The 20,717-nt window shown below is 36.1% G+C and overlaps 1 protein-coding gene across 1 annotated transcript; it reads left to right on the plus strand.

Annotated features, from left to right (window-relative positions):
• The first annotated feature begins 717 nt into the window (after nucleotides 1-717).
• Nucleotides 718-4,066, plus strand: LOC107807159 (sphingolipid delta(4)-desaturase DES1-like). The gene is given in 2 exon segments (NM_001325801.1): nucleotides 718-879; nucleotides 3,236-4,066. Coding segments are annotated over 2 exon segments (993 nt in total).
• The last annotated feature ends 16,651 nt before the right edge of the window (nucleotides 4,067-20,717 follow it).

Genomic DNA, 20,717 nt, shown 5'->3' on the forward strand with positions numbered 1-20,717 from the left:
GTTAAATAAAGATTGTTTTAGAAATATTTATATTTAAACCTTTAACTTAATACGTAAACTTATCATTCGGTTAGTACAAAGTACAAACTCCTAAAATATCAAGGGTTGTCTCTCCTTACTTCTCGATATATGATTAATTTTATGGATTAAACCAGCAAGCTAAGTCAATCGAGTACTATGCAATTTTCTTATATTTAACGCCAATCGTCGTATCATATGTCACGCAAATATAGTAGAGGACAAATAGAAAGTGAGCTAACTTTTGTTTGCATAATGTTGTAGTAATAGTAAGTGAATTTTGGTTCTCAAGCAGATTTATTTTGTTGTGCCAAAGATTATATATTGTTTATGTGATAGAGTAATGATTAACAATGCCTACATTTTTCTAACGTCAAATTGAGAGAGTGAATAGTAACTTTTTGAGATATATAGTCAAATATGAGTGATTTTATTGTTCTAAGAAAAATAAAAATAACTTTTTTAGTAATTTTCATAACATAAATGACCATTCATGGAATTAACTCTTATTATATTATACTAAATAATTGTAGTATTGTTAATGTTTAAATAAAAAACAAACCGCTAATCTAAACCATTCAAGCGTACCAGAACAGAAATCAAGAAAATATCACACACAAAAGGACAGGAGGCCAGAGACAGAAAAACAAAACAAAGAGAGAGGGAAAAAGGGTGAGAGGTGGGAAAAAAAAACAGAAAATGGGGTTTGAAGGGGAAAAGAGAGAAGAGGAAGGAGTAATGGCTAATGATTTCTTTTGGTCATATACTGATGAGCCTCATGCTTCTCGTAGAAGGCAAATCCTCTCTCAATACCCTCAGATTAAACAGCTTTTTGGCCCTGACCCTTTTGCCTTTCTCAAGGTATATATATGTATGCCCATTTTTATATAGATTTATGTATAAAGTTCATATCTTTATGTATGAATTAGTGTTAAATTGGTGTCAATTTGATGCATTATTGGTTTTGCTTCATGGATTTGTCTTAGATCTGGGATAATTATTGTGGTGGTGGTTTTTTTATTTGGGGGTGTGGGGGGGTCAAAAATTGAATCTTTATACTCCCTCCATTCCACTTTGTTTGGCACTATTATCTTTATTAGTCCTTCCTTGTGTGTTAATTTTGGACTAATGAGTTCAAAAAGGGAAATCTTTATACACCCTTTTGCCTTTTTCAAGGTATATGCCCATATTTATATATATGCATGTATAATGTTGAAATCTTGATGTATAAGTTAGTGTTAACTTGGTATGAATTGATGCATTATTAGTTTTGCTTCATCGGTTTGTCTTAGATCTGGGATAATGTGGGGGATCAAAAATTGAATCTTTATAATCCCTCCATTCCATTATATTTGGCATTATTTTCTTATTAGTTCTTACAAAAAAAGAATAACACATTTCTATATTTACTTAATAGTCCGTTCCTTATTAATTTTGGACTAATTGAGTTCCAAAAAGGGAAATCCTTTCACACCCTTCTGCCTTTCTCAAGGTATATATGCCCAATTTTATTTATACATGTATAAAGTTGAATTCTTTACGTATGGATTAGTCCTGTATTGGTATGAATTTGCTGCATTACTTAGTTTTGCTTAATTTGGTTGTCGTAGATCTGGGATACTGTGAGGTAAAAGATTGAATCTTTATTAAATAACTCCATCCCTTCTAGTTTACGCGGCATACTTTCCTTTGAATTTGTTTAAAAAAGAGTTGACATCTTTCTATATTTAGAAATAATTTAACTTTAAAAATTCATAGCCACACATAGATCACGAGTAAAGGGAACGAGGGTGCCTTAGATCTGGGATAATGTGGGAAAATCTTTATGATATTACTGGGATATTGTGATTCGGAATGCTATTAGCTTTTTTCTTTTAAGGAATTTGCTTCCTGAATCAGATAGTTCAATTGTGGTACATATACTCTCGGTTGAAATTTATTCTAAGAGAGCGGATTTCGAAATTGAAAATAAAATCAAATCCGGATATGGTCTTCGATTTGTCTTGTTTTGTCCAACTAGATTCTAAAACTAGTAATTTCTATTAGGTTCCACATTTTATCTTTCCCTACTGCCCCATCCTTGTAGCTAGATCAAGAAAGAACCTCCCCTCACCTTTTTTCTTCTCTCTTTTCCCCTAAAACCAAAGTGGGAAAAAAAGAAGAAAGAGAAATCATGACTGTATCATCAACTTGTGACTGCTCGTGCATTCAGATCAGTATCTATTGTTTGATAGAAACACCTTTTATTGCTATAGGCACTTTAGCTCATTGATATGATGGTATGATCACAACCCCTTTTCTACAAAGTCCAATATTTTGATAGATGATGTTATATGATGATATTATGTTCTATTCCGGATGTCTTTTCTTAGACAACTTAAATAATGGTGACAACAGAAAATTCCTGTGACTATGACTTGCTCATGTATATGCAGTTTGAGCGTCCTAACTAGATTCCTTGGAGGACAACATTAGATGTTATTACATAAATTACGAGTTATAAAATCTATTTCTAAAATATGAGGAACTTGTCACAGAAACTGATAAGTGCTGCTAAATTCATATATTTATAAATAGATATGTTTCATTAATGTTTGAGATAGCTATTTCGGCAGCAATATTTTCAAATGAGCACTCATTATCATTTATTTATCTATTATGGCAGCAAATCTGTCAAATTTTAGTGCTTACTGTGTATTCTTATTGAATATTAACTATGTACTTCCCCCGTCCCAATTTATGTGGCACTATTTGACTTGGCATGGAATTTAATAAAGAAAAGAAGACTTTTGAAAATTTTGGTTCAAAATAAGCCTTAGATGGCCACAGATCATCTCATTAGGGGTTATTGGGAAAATTTGAAGTTAAATTATTTCTAAATATGGAAAGGTGACATTCCCATAGGAGTCATAAAGCACTAGGTTTCTTCCCATCTGCCCAAGCCTTGGTGGATAGAGTTGCCTGGTACATGTTGCTAGTGGGAAGGTGGCAGGTATCCGGTGAAATTAGTTGAGGTGCGTGCAAGTTGGCCCGGACACCACGGTTATCAAAAAAATATGAAAAAGTGACATTCTTTCTAGGTCAGACTAAAAAGGAAAGAGTGCCACATAAATTGGGACGGAGGGAGTATGAATTTGTGTATAGTCTTGCAGACTATTTAAATTTCTCGGTCTCTCAAATGTTTTTCCTATTGATCAATAAACTTTGTCCTCTGCAGATATCTGGAGTTGTTTTGCTTCAGCTTTGGACTGCTACCTTCCTTCAAGATGCAAGTTGGCTGAAGATATTGATAGTAGCCTACTTTTTCGGCTCTTTTCTAAACCACAATCTCTTCTTGGCTATTCATGAACTAAGTCATAACCTCGCTTTCTCTACTCCAGTCTACAACCGTTGGCTCGGAATATTTGCCAACCTTCCCGTGGGTGTGCCCATGTCTGTTACCTTCCAAAAGTATCACCTCGAGCACCATCGCTTCCAAGGAGTTGATGGAATCGACATGGACATCCCGAGCCTTGCTGAAGCCCATGTCGTCAAAAATGTTCTTGCAAAATCTATATGGGTTATTCTCCAACTTTTCTTTTATGCTTTCCGGCCACTTTTTCTTAAACCTAAACCACCTGGCATATGGGAGTTCATTAATTTGATTATCCAGCTATCCCTCGACGGAGCTATGGTTTACTTCTGGGGCTGGAAATCACTCGCTTATCTAATTCTGTCTACTTTTGTTGGGGGCGGGATGCACCCAATGGCTGGTCACTTCATCTCCGAGCATTATGTCTTCAATCCTGAGCAGGAGACATACTCCTATTACGGTCCCCTTAACCTTATGACTTGGAGTGTAGGATACCACAACGAGCACCACGACTTTCCCAGAATTTCCGGAAGCAAGCTCTACAAGGTGAAGGAGATTGCGCCAGAATATTATGAAAACTTAGATTCTTACAAATCTTGGAGCCAGGTCATCTACATGTACATAATGGATCGAACAGTTGGACCTTTCAGCAGAATGAAGAGAAAGTTGTCAACAAAGGCAAATAAGTCCGAATAGGTGCAGTGGTAGTCGTTTCTTCCTTGCTAATACTTTCAGTCTTACTATGTGATATTTCTTGTCTGTTTTGATTCTTGTAACAATATGATATAGTTCCGGCATCATGTGCAATAGAGTTGATGTAGCAGTGACTAAGTTCATCTTTAATCATGTATAATATTCCTTAATTATGGGATTTCCATGTTATTTATTTTACTGCATATAGTCTCTTCAATTGGAAATAAAGGGGAAAAGAAATGACCCATCTGAAGCCTTGGATAGTGATGTCGCCCAAACTCACACCACAAATATAGGTAGTGAGGCGGTCGAAGTAATAATAAAACCCAACGCAAGTCGGGGTCGAATCCTCAGGGAGTTAGAGTTGGGATTAGGTATATATTTAGTGTAATTGTACAACATGCCTTAGATTACACTTCCACATTCTTGTTTGTTGTTTCTACTTCTACTTTAAACTATTGATTGCAATTATAAAACTAGGAGACAATATTTTTGGTTTTGGTTGTTTTTCAAATGATAAAGATCTAGGGTCGTGACTTCCACCTAGGTGGTTACCTAATGGGTTGAAAACTCTAGGACAAGCCTGATTGGTCGGGGTTGTAATATAGCAATCACACGCAATTACCCACTCTATACCTCTCGGTAGTTTGAGTTGTTTTGCCCAATTTGGCTTTCTCAAGTCCAAATGGGTATTGCACAAAACAAGTGAATAATGCTCAAGTCGGGTCTTACTATCTCTAGATTCAACCCTTTAATTGGGGCTATCAATTTCTTGAGTTCACTCTAATTTCTTGTTAGCCAAGTTTTTCTAGACTTAGTCTCTCTTTCTCAAGTAGAGACTAAGTCAATTAGGCATGAATCAATGTTTGCAACCATTAATTCTTGAATTCAAGCAAGAACTAGGCTAAATATCACTAACCCAATCACAAACAAGTCCTAAATCAAACACCATTAAGTACCCACACTAGGGTTGGGCCACAACCCTAGCTAGAAATTTAGCTACTCGTGAAAAATGAAGAAATACAAAAAGAAATTAAGATAGAATGCATAATAATTGATTAGGGAAAGAAAATATAATGTTTAGAAGCTAATCTAGTACAATATTACTCAAAACATTAAAGAAAAACGGATCAGGTGCTCTCCCAAAACAAAACTTACCCTAAAAATGACAAAAAGTTCTATTTATACTAAGCTGAAAATATCTAACAAAAATGCCCTTGCGGAGGTTGTGCGGCCGCATAATTATGTGTGCGGTCCGCACAACAAGACTTGGCTTGACAGGTTCCAGTTCTGCGGCCGCACAATTCTGGATTGCGACCGCACTCCTTCAACTACAGCGGACCGCACATTTGTGATGCAACCGCACAATTATAGTGTGGTCCACACTCCTTGATCTTAGGTTCTAGTTGTGTGAGACTTCTGCGGACCGCATAAAAATGAGTGCGGCCGCGCTCTTGATTATGCGGCCGCATAAAAATGGTGCGGTCCGCATTTCTTCTTGAACTTGAAATCCCATCTCTCTGATCTTTGTCTTCTGCGGCCGCACCAGAATTGTGTGGTCCGCACTTTACATGTCATTTCTTGTCAGAGGTTTTCTTCATTATCTGCGGCCGCACTCAATATTGTGCGGTCTGCAGAGTGCCCTTTTAGCCTTGTTTTTGTCCTTCTCCAATATTACTCCTTCTTGAGTTAATTTTCATTTCTTCATGCTCATATTCTAACACTCCTGCAAGCAAGCATATTTCGTTAGATTTCGAGAATACCTTTAAGCAATTTTGAGCTAAAACGCAAGTAAAAGAGTGTAAATAAGCAGTTAAAATCCCTACTTATCAGATAGGCCTGGAGTCTCATCTTGGAAAATATGACAGTAACCTTCATAAGCATAACACTACCAATGAGTTGTCAGCTTATACTCCCTTGTTACATTTTATATGCCTCCTATTTCTAGTTCCTTGTTATTACATGGTGCGTCACTATTACTAGTAGCTGGTACTAGTTTTGTATTCTCGTATTCCTTGATCTTGGTTATTGCTTCCTTTCTCTGTTCTTGAGTCGAGGGTCTGTCAGAAACAACCTCTTCACCTTCATCGGGTAGAGGTAAGGTTTGCGTATGCAACTACACTTTACCCTCGCCAGACTTCACTTGTGAGATTACACTGAGGGTGTTGTTGTTGTTGTTACATTTTATATACAGGTATTTAAATGGATACAGAGTTTAAAAAAAAGTAAAACTATTAGAAATTGTGATCTTAAACGTGTTATGACATTTTTGTATCTAAAGTTAATAAGTTTCCAATTATAGGAAAGATATCACTTTCTTTAATAGACTAATAAAGAAAGGGTATTGCATAAAGTTGAACAATGGGATACTTGATTTCATAACTAGAAAAAAGAAAGTAGTACTTGATTTCTTACAAATTCTTATCACCCCACTTCAATTTGTGCCCCCCTTGCAAGTTCTAAGTTAGCGTTTGGACATAAATTTGATTGAAACTTAAAAAACATGAGTTTTTGATGAGATGAAAAATAATTTTTGAATGTTGAAATTGTGTTTAGACATGTATTTTACTTGAAAAGAATTTGAAGTTTTGTAAGTAGAAAACTTCAAAAACTACTCTAGAGCCATTTTTAGGATTTGAAGATTTTGTTTTCAATATCTGCCAAAAAATGATTAAAATCTATAAACAAACAATTTGAAAAAAAGCTCCTAAATTTTGCGGGAGCTAAATATGTTGTGTTTACACTAATAGTTTTATGGCTATGGTTCGCACTTTGTAAATAAGGTATGAATTTCAACCCCATGTGAGCAGCATGCAGTTGTAGAAATATTTAAGTCGTACATGCAAAACTTCATATTTTCACATTAAGAGCCTATTTGACCAAGTTTCTCCAAGGTTAAAAGTATTTTTTCCCCCAAAAAAGTGCTTTTTTTTCAAAGTTAAGTGTTTGGCCAAGCTTTTAAAAAGAAAAAAAAGTGTTTTTGAGTAGAAGCAGAAGCAGTTTTGGAGAAGCAGAAAAAAATAGTTTCTCTCCAAAAATACTTTTTTAAAAAGCACTTTTGAGAAAAATATACTTAAAAGCACGCATGGCCAAACGTTAATTGCTGCTCAGAAGTAATTTTCAAATTAATTAGTCAAACACAAATTATTTATCATCAAAAATACTTTTGAGAAAAATGCTTTTAAGAAAAGGTACTTCTCAAAATAAGCTGATTTTAGAAACTTGACCAAACATGCTATAAGTTTTGTTAAATTATCTAATTTTGATTATCAAACCTTCAATAAAATTAGTGAAAGTCATTTAGTTATAACCATTAGTTTCTACGAGTAATATTGGAAAAAAAAAATCAACAATGTAAAGAATTTTATATAATCGTGCTATTTAAAAATTAATTACATAATTTACCGCATGCTTGGGTGGGTAACTTTGACAAGATGGTAGATAATCGACATGAATTTTACCGTAGTGCATATAGTATTTTGCTCAGAAAGGAAGTTCTTTAATTAATGTTTAGCAACCAAAAACTTCTACAAAGAAAAATTACTAAAAAAGAGGGAGGTTCCCGAAAAGCTCTATAAAACTAAACAAAGAGGTAAAATAAGCTATTCACAATATCCTATCCACTAAAGATTTGCCACTTTAAGTCATTGTGAGCACCTAATTTTTTACCGTGCTTGAATATTTTCCGCTTACATCTTCCACGCGTGTCCCCACTCCATTTTCCTTTGCTCCCCACTCTTTGTCCTTACTCCACTCTCCATTGTTTCCCATTCCTTGTCCCCCCATCACAACCCCCACATGTCCCTCTTTCAGAAAACACACACACACACATGAGGGGGGGGGGGGAGGGTGAAAACAAAAGGAGTGAGGAGAAATATGGGGGCTCCCCTTTCTTCTTAAAAAAAAAGCCAAAATGCAGCAGCTGAGTGGGGGATGAGACTGCCACAAAATCTTCATTAAAAATACCTCACCAACCATCAATATTTCATGAATTTTTCCTTCATCTTTAGCTCCAAAAGCATGTGAAAACAGCCATTTTTTCAGCAAATAATCAGCTGCAAAAATAGCCAAAAAATGATAAAAATCAGTCCGAATCCCAGCCCCAAAATATCCGTAAAAATTCACGAAATATCCATAAAAATCAAGCCAAAACATGATTGAAATTGCTGCCAAAACGCAGCAACAGTTACCCATTTAAAACACGCGAGTTTCAGTCGAGGGAGGCAAGTTCGCCGTTCTGTTTCGTTTGATGCTCTAGTCCACTGTCAAGTTTGGTTAGTTTTCTTCCTTGTAACCCAACACTCGAGGCTCTTTATTAATACAGTGAAAAGCTCTACTCAACAAAGGTCACTTTCTTCTTTGATTCACTTTTGGTTTAATATCATGTTCTTGTTTAATCTTTTAGTGCTTTATTTTGTTTAAATATCTTTGATAGCTTACTAAATTTCTTTGTTGCCTACGTTTGTTTAAGAACATCACTAGAATTTGTATGAGTTAAGATTTATATTCATGTGTTTACTTGATGGGTGGAAGTTACTGATTTGCATATTTCATCGCACTATTAAATTTCTTTTGTAGGTAAAATAACTACTAATAAAATGAATAAATAAAGGGATTTCTAGTAAGCTCTAATCAAATAGGTTGTGGTTGTTTTGTTTATTTTCTTCTTTTTCTTTTTCTTATCCTGTAAGCATATAGTTTTGGTTTAATTTATATACATGTAAAATGGGGAACATTCGAAGAAGACAGTAGTTGAGTTGGTATTGTGCCTTGTGATTTATGGTGTATCAATATGGGTCATAGGTTTGCTTGGTGGAAATTAAAAGGTTGCTTAGTTAATATTTGTTTTAGTTCATATAGTATGTCATAAATGAGATTTGATTAGCTAGTTGGATTTTTAGAGATGTTTGATTATGTTTGGAGTAGTTTGGGGCTGATAGGATTTAAGAAGATTTAGCCTTTTGTTTCCATTTATTTCATAATTATAATAATCAAATCTTACCCCTTCCACAATGATCCCCATAAACCTTGGGCCTTAATCTCAAACTAGCTTAGGAAAATAACTCATAAATATCTCTAGTATGCTTTAGGCGCACAGTAATAAATCAATTATCGTGATTATGTATACATTCACGTGACATAATTACGATTTCCAAAGTTAAAGGCAAGGTATGCGTTCACGTAACTTTGACAGAATAATTTTAATAATAATAAAAGTGTTATCAATTGTGTACACACATGCGTGGCATGATTTTTAATGCACCAAACAAAACGGGTACACGTACGCGTGACTCGTTTCAAGATAATTCCTTAATTACGAATAATCAAGCAACAAAAAACGGATAAAGAAAAATATGAAAACCAATAAATCACAGTTTGTCCAAAATTAATTCAAGCCAAGTTGTAGTCAATAAAGCAACCGTGCTAGAACCACAGGATTCAGGGAATGCCTTACACCTTCTCCCCGGTCAATAGAATTCCTTATCCGGACTTTGTTTTTGCAGACCAATAATAATAGAGTCAAACCTTCCTTTGACTAGGGATTCAAATAAAAGGTGACTTGGAACACCCAAAACTCAATTCCAAGTGGCGACTCTGTAAATAAAATAATCCCTAATCAAGTTTGTCACTTTATTTGGAAAAACTCTTTAACCCACCATCCATAACACACATTATCATTTTTGGGGGGCATAAAAGGGGTGTGACAGCTTTGGCGACTCTGCTGGGAATCTCAAGAATTCGAGCTTGTATATTGACTTTGTTTGGCTTTATTAATTTTTGTATATATTGTGATTTATTTGGGCCTAATGTGTTACTTGTCCACTTTTTTTCGTTTTGATATTGTTGAACTGTACATATAAATTGTATCCTCTCTCGCATCCCTCTGAGTCTTCTTATAGTTATTTATGTTGTGTTTGCCTACCAACATCACAAAATTTCTGTCTTGAGATAAAATCAGTTAGCCTACCAGCTTCTGGTGAAGGATTTAGTCACACATGCTTAGGCGGGAGAGCCGTTAGCTAGCCAGTGTTGTTCTACTACTGGTGACGCTTGATGCTCCTCGGCTCGGGTTGTTCGTCCGGGTAAGCCAGGTCTACATACTATCTCCTTTAGGATTTAGAAACTTAGAAGAACAAGCCACAAGCAATGAATATCCCTAGTAGGCTACGCTTTATTTGCATCATGTGCATTTGACTTAGTAGCGTTCGACACAAGGGCCGAGTTCTATTTTAGGACAGGTACCTTGTTGACACCATTATGTCATGTTATGTACTACTTGTTGCATTATTTGGGAGGCTGGCATGTCGACCGACTTTAGCATAAATCAGTTGAACAAATATAGAAAAAATGATGTGGTCTAGTGCATACGGTTTTTAAAGATTAATTTTTCAAAAAAAATCAAAAAAAAGAAGAACATAGTCGGTTTTGACCGAACTACGCGAGTCTGATTCTCATCGGATGTGAGATACGTACGTAAACATCATCGGTTCCGGCCCCCTATTTTCAAAAATCCAAAAAAATATTTTTTCTTTAATTCCTTCTTTAGAAGTCTTTATTTGATGTCAAATCCAAAAATCCAAAAATATTTTCTTCTTTAAAAAAAAGAGTCTTTCTCCCAAAAAAAATAAAAAATAAAAATCCAAAAAAAATATTTGTTGACTTTTTAAATTTACAAAAAAAATAAAAATCCAAAATATTTTCTTTATTTTTTTAAAAAAATCTTTCTTTCGAAGATTCCAAAAAAAAAAAGCAAAATAAAAAAAATCTTTGTTCAAAAGTTTTCTTTAAAAAAAATCCAAAATAAAGAAAAATCCAAAATATTTTCCTTGTTAGGAGCTTTTGTAATATGTTTTGTATATGAAAAAAAATAAAGGAAAAAAAAAGTTAGTTTATTTACTTTATTCATAATCTGCCCGAACTACGCAAGATCTGATTCATGCGGTGTCATGACACGTAGGCAATCCCCATCGGATTCGATCATTTACATCAAATAAACTGAGTGAAAAAAAAGAGAAGAAAGAAAAATGAAAAAAAGAGTGACAAAAATAACAAAGAAAATTTAAAAAAAAAACAAAAACAAAAAAAAAGAAAGTAAGAGTGAAAATTCCAAAAATAGAACACTGTGTCCAGTTTGACAAAGAAAACAACAGAAAATTTTCGTAAATATGCCGTCAAATGGCGCGAGCAAGCCGCCGTGGTAAAACCTCCAATGGACGAAGCAGAAATGACTATGGTCTTTCTACAGGTCCAAAAGGCGGACTACTTCCAGAACATGATGTCCATTATGGGTAATCCGTTCACCGAGGCTATCAAAATTGGGGAGATGGTCGAAAATGGTTTAAAAATGGGCCGAATCTTGAGTCATGCTGCTTTTAAGGCCACATCACAGATCGTTCAAAATGGTTCACAGAAGAAGGAGAGAAGAGGGAGCCATGATGGCTTCGAGCTCGAGAGGAACCCGCAGGTCATTCAACCAATCATATATGCTTCCTACGGTCCCACAACACTATTATCCCCATCAAGATGATGCTTATGTCGTGGCACCGCCTCCCTATGCGGTGATGAACATGCAACCTTACACGCGGCTAGAGCATTATACACAAAACAGAGCTCCATATCCCAGAAATGCCCGTCCCTACCAAACTTCAGATAATCCCCAACCAAATGTTCCCCAATACAATCCTCGCCCAAGAGAGCCCCTCAGAAGAAATCAGTTCACCCCTATTGGTGAATCATATTCAAGTTTGTTTCAAAAGCTAATCGGGCTAGGTCTACTGCAGCCAATAGCCCTGAACCGGCCAAACCCCTAGTTCCCCTCGCACCGGACTAATGCTAGATGTGAATATCACTCTAGAGCAGTGTGACATGATACAGAAGACTGTTGGACTCTTAAGGGAGCAATGAAAGACCTTATCAAGGTCAAGATAGTAGTGCTTAGGGATGAAAAAGCCCCTAATATGATGAACAATTCTCTACCTACTCACACCAATGGGCCAGTAGTCAGAATGATCTACGAAGATGAGGAATTTGATCTAGCACTGAAGGCCATTGCAGCCATTGCCGAGACAGAAGAAAAAAAAAAGGTCGCCAAGCCTAAAAGTCCCACATCAGACGGGAGTCTCGGTAGCCATTCTTGCTATCTTTTCTGAATCCGGTTTATTTTAGGGTGTAATCCGGATGTTTTACTTTATTGTCTTACTTTCCGATGTAAACCTTTCTATCTTTAAAATTCAAAAAAAAAAATTAATTAAATGAAATTAATATTTCATTGTCTAAGAATGTCTCTTTTCTTAATCTTGTCACCTTTCTTATTCTCTTTTCAGTTCTGTTAATGCAGATTTTAATAACATGACATGCTTGCTGACTTCATGCCCATATCCTAAAACGCCGTCAGACCTCGAAATAATGAATCAAGAAGCAGAATGTGTTGAAGATAAGGCTTGTGAAAAAATAAGCAAAGAAGTGGAACACTAGGCCTAAGCCAAGATCCAAATGAAATCGGAAGAAGTTGAAATTCCCTCTCTTTGGATCATTGTCGAAGCCGAGATTGAGGATAAAGATTGGGTCAAGAACCAGTTTGGAACAATTGACTATGATTGATGAAAAACGTATGGCCGCAGTTTGCCACGGGCAGTTGTACCAACAAAGAATGGCCCGTGCCTACAACAAGAAAGTGCGGCCTAGAAAGTTTGAAGGAAATGTCTCCGAGACAACTGTCTATACAGACACGGTCAAAAGGTATTATGTTTGACCCTTTTACGTATCTTTAATGTTCTCTGATTGGGATGACGAAGGCTTTCATTCTCGCTACCCAAACACTATCAACCCTTTGCAAACCCTTTTGAGCCGGTTACTTTTCTTTGATTACCTTCTTTGGATCCTGGAAGTTTTATGAAAAAAAAAGAGAAAAGAAAATGAAAAAAAAATAAAAAAATAAAAAATAAAAAAATCAAACAAGTTCATGTTAATCGAACTACGTTCGACTTGATTCCGAAAGGATACGTAGGCAGCCTCTCTCTGGGGTTCAGTCACTCCAAAATAAAAATCTACATTCCCCCAAAAGTTGAAACTGGGGCAGGTGTTATAATGGTTCGGCGATGGTTTCGCCTGAGAGTTTCCAAAGTTGTAATTCAATCCAAATCCTTTTCAAGTCATTCCGATCAATCAACGAGAATGTTCAAGAATTAGAGGATACAATCATTTGGATCTGATGCCACCAAAATGAGAGAAATAAAATGAGAGAGTCTTATTGGTGAAAACCCTCACGGGCACCATAGGGCGATGACGAGCAAAGAAAATGAAAATGAGAGAGTCTTGTTAGTGAAAACCCGCAAAGGGCACTATAAAGCAATGGTGAGAAGAGAAATAAGAGAGATTAGCTGGTGAAAACCCACAAAGGGCACTATAAGGTGATGGTGAGAAGAGAAATGAGAGAGATTAGCTGGTGAAAACCCGCAAAGGGCACTACTGATCGAAAAGAGGATCTTCACAGCCATTGGTATTGACAATCCTGGGCAAGGTTTCTAGGTTTAGAGGCAAAAGTTGTGATGAATTTCTAAGAGTCAGATGGTTTACACAAATCAGACATCAAGTCCAAAAGACATGCCATGTTCATTGAAGTCCGCATATACTCCAGATAAGTCATTCTTTCCTTCCCGAAAGGGATACCTCTTGTCTAAATTCATTGTCCATTCCATTGTTTGTTTTTCTTTGAATCCATTTTGGTCTAACTCTGTTCCAAAACTAAGGCAAAGAAGGGATAGCAAGACTGATTTACAGGGCTTTTGTTTGATATAAGCTAATATGCAAAAAAGGCACCCAGACTCGGCAGCGACATCAAGTCGACCCCGACTGGCCATGGCGACTGATGCTTAGAAATCAAAAACTCTTGTAAGGAGGAAATCAAATTGAAAGTGCCTACAAGGCAAAATGAAGTTGAATAGGTTAAGTCCCAAGTGGCTAACCATTTTGGCAAAGTTTGAAAAGCCAAAGGTTCCCTAATTCTAAGAAATTGAAAGTTTCGGAGGAAAGAAGTCGAAAGTGAAATTCCACAAAGGCAAAATAAAGTTGAAAAGGTTAAGTCCCACGCGACCAACCGTCATGTAAAAGTTTGAAAACTCAGAGGCTCTTCGGGGCCATAAATGTAAGTGGTACTCAGGAAACATCTAATGGTAGGTTGAAATCATCATCAAAAGAAGAAAGGCACAAAGCAAAGCTGCCAAAGACATCAAGGCCACACACCGACCACCACTTTTAAAACTCACAATTATTCTTTTTTTTTAAGCAGGAACAAAGTAGTGCATAATGACAATTCTTAAAGGATGAATGTCACCAAAGGTAAGTTTCCGCGAAATCTCCATTTTTCTTTTATTTTTAGCATGCATCACTATTGTTCATACAAGATGTTTTATGTAGCTTAACCCAGGTAGAACCTTTTCGCCTAGGGGGATCCAACTCATAGTTCCGGGTAGAAGTACTCTTCGTCCAGGCTTGTTTTTCGTAGATTAACCCAGGTAGAACCTTTTCGCCTAGGGGGATCTAGCTCATAGTTCCGGGTAGAAGTACTCTTCGCTCATGTTGTTTTTCGTAGCTTAACCCAGGTAGAACTTTTTCGCCTACGGGGATCCAGCTCATAGTTCCGGGTAGAAGTACTCTTCGCTCAGATTGTTTTAAGTAGCTTAATAAAGGTAGAACCTTTTCGCCTAGGGGATCCGGCTCATAGTTCCGGGTAGAAGTATTCGTCGCTCAGGTTGTTTTACGTAGCTTAACCCAGGTAGAACCTTTTCGCCTAGGGGGATCCAGCTCACAGTTCCGGGTAGAGGTACTCTTCACCCAGGCTGTTTTTCGTAGCTTAACCCAGGTAGAGCCTTTTCGCCTAGGGGGATCCAACTCACAATTCCGGGTAGAAGTACTCTTCGCCCAGGTTGTTTTTCGTAGCTTAACCCAGGTAGAACCTTTTCGCCTAGGGGGATCCAGCTCATATTTCTGGCTAGAAGTACTTTTCGCTCAGGTTGTTTTACGTAGCTTAACCCAGGTAGAACCTTTTCGCCTAGGGGGATCCAGCTCACAGTTCCGGGTAGAAGTACTCTTCACCCAGGTTGTTTTTCGTAGCTTAACCCAAGTAGAGCCTTTTCGCCTAGGGGGATCCAACTCATAGTTTCGGATAGAAGTACTCTTCACCCAGGTTATTTTTTGTAGCTTAACCCAGGTAGAACCTTTTCGCCTAGGGGGATCCAGCTCATATCTCCGGCTAGAAGCACTCTTTGCCCAGGTAGTTTTTCGTAGCTTAACCCAGGTAGAACCTTTTTGCCTAGGGGGATCTAGCTCATAATTCCGGGTAGAAGTACTCTTCGCCCAGGATGTTTTACGTAGTTTAACCCGGGTAGAACCTTTTCGCCTAGGGGGATCCAGCTCATAGTTCCGGGTAGAAATACTCTTCACTCAAGTTGTTTTACGTAGCTTAACCCAGGTAGAGCCTTTTCACCTAGGGGGATCCAACTCATAGTTCCGGGTAGAAGTACTCTTCGTCCAGGTTATTTTTTGTAGCTTAACCCAGGTAGAACCTTTTCGCCTAGGGGGATCCAGCTCATATTTTCGGCTAGAAGTACTCTTCGCCCAGGTATTTTTTCGTAGCTTAACCCAGGTAGAACCTTTTTGCCTAGGGGGATCTAACTCATAATTCCGGGTATAAGTACTCTTCGCCCAGTTTTTCTTTTCGTAGTTTAACCGAGGTAGAATCTTTTCGCCCAGGGGATTCAGCATTGTTTTTCAGTAATACAGGGCGCCAACCCCTGGTTACATTTCCTTTTCAATAATACAGGGTGCCAACCCCTAGTTATATTTCCTTTTTCAGTAATACAGGGCGCCAATCCATGGTTACATTTCCTTTTCAGTAATACAGGGTGCTAACCCCTAGTTACATTTCCTTTTCAGTAATACAGAGTGCCAACCCCTAGTTACATTTCCTTTTGAGTAATACATGGCACCATCCCCTGGTTACATTTCCTTTTCAGTAATACATGGTACCAACCCCTAGTTACATTTCCTTACCAGTATCATGGTACACCATTCCCTAGTTGTGTTTTCCGAAATAGGGTCACCACTTCCTAGTCTCCTTACCAGTATAGGGTACACCAATCCCTAGTTGTGTTTTCCAATATAAGGTACACCACTCCCTAGTTGATTTGATTTTAAATGTAGGGTACACCACTCCCTGATATCATTGCCAATATAAGGTATATCATTCCATGGCCACATTTTTCCATACACCAATCCTTGGTTGAGACATTATTTTGGGACAATAAAAGAAAATAATTATGACCTTTTCAGCGTACACCATTCCCGTTTTTTTTATTGCTTTCAATAAAGAAGTAGTTTAGAATTTTGTTACAATAACTCACGAAATTTTCCTAGTGAAAACTGGGGCAAAAAAAATTTCATTCGTTTGTTTGTTGTGATATCTGAGTAGGTTTTACCTCGAGGCACATAGTTCGAAATGAACAAAAGAAGTCTCAATCCAGAATAAAAAAAAGAAAAGGAAAAGAAGTGAATCCAAATGCAGAAGCAGATGGAAAGGATATGGACTGCTCAAAACATGACTGAAGTTACGAGCTTCACATTTCCCGTTTTGCTCAGAAGAAGCCGTAGAAGAATGAACTAGCACCTACAGTTAGCAAGCATCAGGGTTCAGATCAGAGTCTTCATGAACAACCAGTCAAGACTCAAGATCAAGCTTCAGAAGACTTATAGATAGGAATCTTGTAACTCATAGCTGATAGGCTTGTTTAGTTTCTTTAGATTTTGATGTAATAGTAGGGCCATAGACCGGAGCCTCGACGGAACCTCGCTTGACTCTCGAACTCATCACTCCATCATTCTACTTGAACTACATGCGACCTGATTCCCTTATAACTCGGGATATGTAGGCTGTCCAAAACCAGGACTCGGTTGCACCTTTTTCTTTTATTTTCTTCCTCTTTTGAATAACGATATGGTCAAAACTTAGTCACACGGCTCACTTTATCTTTGCCTGAAAACTTTTAATGTTTTCAAGCAAAGAGGGGCATGCTGTGACACCTAATTTTTTACCGTGCTTGAATATTTTCCGCTTACATCTTCCACGCGTGTCCCCACTCCACTTTTCTTTGCTTCCTACTCCACTCTCCATTGTTCCCCACTCCTTGTCCCCCATGTTTGTCCTCCATCACAACCCCCACATGTCCCTTTTTCAGAAAAAAAACACACACACACACGAAGGGGGGGAGGGGCTGAAAACAAAAGGAGTGAGGAGAAAAACGGGGGCTCCCCTTTCTTCTTAAAAAAAGCCAAAATGCAGCAGCTGAGGTGGGAATGAGACTACCACAAAATCTCCATTAAAAATACCTCATCAACCATCAAAACTTTATGGATTTTCCCTTCATCTTTAGCTCCAAAAGCAGCTGAAAACAACTATTTTTCCAGCAAATAATCAGCTGCGAAAATAGCCAAAAAATGATAAAAACCAGTCCGAATCCCAGCCCCAAAATATCCATAAAAATCCACGAAACATCCATAAAAATCAAGCCAAAACATGGTTGAAATTGCTGCCAAAACGCAGCAACAGTTACCCATTTAAAACACACGAGTTTCAGTCGACGGAGGCAAGTTCGCCGTTCTGTTTCGTTTGATGCTCTAGTCCACTGTCAAGTTTGGTTAGTTTTCTTCCTTGTAACCCAACACTCGAGGCTCTTTATTAATACAGTGAAAAGCTCTGCTCAACAAAGGTCACTTTCTTCTTTGATTCACTTTTGGTTTAATATCATGTTCTTGTTTAATCTTTTAGTGCTTTATTTTGTTTAAATGTCTTTGATAGCTTACTAAATTTCTTTGTTGCCTACGTTTGTTTAAGAACATCACTAGAATTTGTATGAGTTAAGATTTATATTCATGTGTTTACTTGATGGGTGGAAGTTACTGATTTGCATATTTCATCGCACTATTAAATTTCTTTTGTAGGTAAAATAACTACTAAAAAAATGAATAAATAAAGGGAATTCTAGTAAGCTCTAATCAAATAGGTTGTGGTTATTTTGTTTGTTTTCTTCTTTTTCTTTTTCTTATCCTGTAAGCATATAGTTTTGGTTTAATTTATATACATGTAAAATGGGGAACATTCGAAGAAGACAGTAGTTGAGTTGGTATTGTGCCTTGTGATTTATGGTGTATCAATATGGGCCATAGGTTTGCTTGGTGGAAATTAAAAGGTTGCTTAGTTAATATTTGTTTTAGTTCATATAGTATGTCATAAATGGGATTTGATTAGCTAGTTGGATTTTTAGAGATGTTTGATTATGTTTGGAGTAGTTTGGGGCTGATAGGATTTAAGAAGATTTAGCCTTTTGTCTCCATTTATTTCATAATTATAATAGTCAAATCTTACTCCTTCCACAATGATCCCCATAAACCTTGGGCCTTAATCCCAAACTAGTTTAGGAAAATAACTCATAAATATCTCTAGTATGCTTTAGGCGCACAGTAATAAATTAATTATCGTGATTATGTATACATTCACGTAACATAATTATGATTTTCAAAGTTAAAGGCAAGGTATGCGTTCACGCAACTTTAACAGAACAATTTTAATAATAATAAAAGTGTTATCAATTGTGTACACACATGCGTGGCATGATTTTTAATGCGCAAAATAAAACGGGTACATGTACGCGTGACTCGTTTCAAGATAATTCCTTAATTACGAATAATCAAGCAACAAAAAGCGGATAAAGAAAAATATGGAAACCAATAAATCACAGTTTGTCCAAAATTAATTCAAGCTAAGTTGTAGTCAATAAAGCGACCGTGCTAGAACCACAGGATTCGGGGAATGCCTTACACCTTCTCCCCGGTCAATAGAATTTCTTATCCGGACTTTGTTTTCGCAGATCAATAATATTAGAGTCAAACCTTCCTTTGACTAGGGATTCAAATAAAAGGTGACTTGAAACACCCAAAACTCAATTCCAAGAGGCGACTCTGTAAATAAAATAATCCCTATTCAAGTTTGTCACTTTATTTGGAAAAACTCTTTAATCCACCATCCATAACACACATTATCGTTTTTGGGGCATAAAAGGGGTGTGACAGTCATATTTACCTTTTTGGTCCACTAGTATTTTGATAATTTTTTCAACCTGGATCTCACATCATATGCTTTCTCTCATTTTAACAATTAATCCAATTTTTTTCCTTCTAATTGGCTTTTAGCCCAATAGTATAATCATTATTGGGCAATATTTTTTCTGCAATTCATGACTCATGAGCGAGAAATTAGGAATATATCGTTGGGATTAGGAGAAGTGTGATTATCAAGTAATGGGGTATTTATTTTTGATGGGTTTTTGCTCTAAAATGTAAAATTTGGATAAAAATTCGTGGTAATCTTTAAAATTTTATGAAATTAGGAATACATAGTTGAGATTAGGAGAAGTGTGATTCTCGGATAAGGAGTGATTCATTTTGGATGTGTTTTTGCTATAAAACATATATATTTTGTGTTCACTAGCTGCTATTTCAATAGTTTGGATAAAAATCCGTAGTAATCTTTAAAACTTTATAAAAAATTTCCTTGTAAATTTGGGACAATATACATATGATTGGGCTAAAAGCTACATTTTAACGAAATAGAGCCCTTCCTTTTATGAAAAGTATTTCTTAGATTAAAGGTTTTGATCATATGAAGTGTATTGTTTATAAAAAAAAGTCTCTATAATTTTATTGATTACTTTGTTCTTTTAGAATATGAAATTATTTATAGAGATTTTTACCTGATATAGTATGTACTATATCAGAAACTTATTTACTCTCACTGTTTAGGTTTTAACTTAATTACAAGTTGATATATAATTTATAAATTATATACAAAATAGTATTAATAAGTATCCCTTTATATTAAGAATTGAATATAGTATTACAGTTATTCCTTTGAAAAATAGAGCAACTTTTCAGGAGAATAAACTAATACTGGAGTTATTTTCTTATTTGTCCTCTTTGAAATCTGGAGTTTGTGACTTGAAAAGTGCCTACTTCTAAGCTTAATACTTATAGTATAAGCTAAAATTCATCATAGATTATTATTAAATTATAGATATGTATCAACCCGCCTTGGAAGTTTTCAATCTCTCAGTCCTCACAGAACTTTTCAACTATTAGTATTAAGGAAACATCCTTTTTTTTTATTTTTTTTTTTAATTTTTTTTTTTTAAAGTTTCAAAATAGATGAAGAAGCATTCAGATTGGTAGTAAAGTACTAAAAGTAAATTTCAAGTTGACAGGCATTAAAAAGGTTCAAAGCTTTGAATTGGAATTTAGATTTATAAAAATTATTATTTTTTGGATGGGATATTGTTGTAAATGATTGAGAATATTCCTTGGAGTTTATATCTCAATTTTGAGGGTGCTTGGTGAAGATTAGAGTTGATTTTTGCTGGATTTCAGATTGAAACTCGAAAAAGAAAAATAACGCATGACATACAATAGACATACAAAATTGTATTAATGTTGTATTCTGTTGTGGTAGTATTTTTTTATTTATTTGAATGATAAATGAAAGTTGAAAAATAGTTGTATAATGTATGAATCGTGAATGAAATTTGTATTTAAGTCATAAATACTATCT

Source organism: Nicotiana tabacum, chromosome 23, assembly GCF_000715075.1.
Source record: "Nicotiana tabacum cultivar K326 chromosome 23, ASM71507v2, whole genome shotgun sequence".
Taxonomy (NCBI): Eukaryota; Viridiplantae; Streptophyta; class Magnoliopsida; order Solanales; family Solanaceae; genus Nicotiana; species Nicotiana tabacum.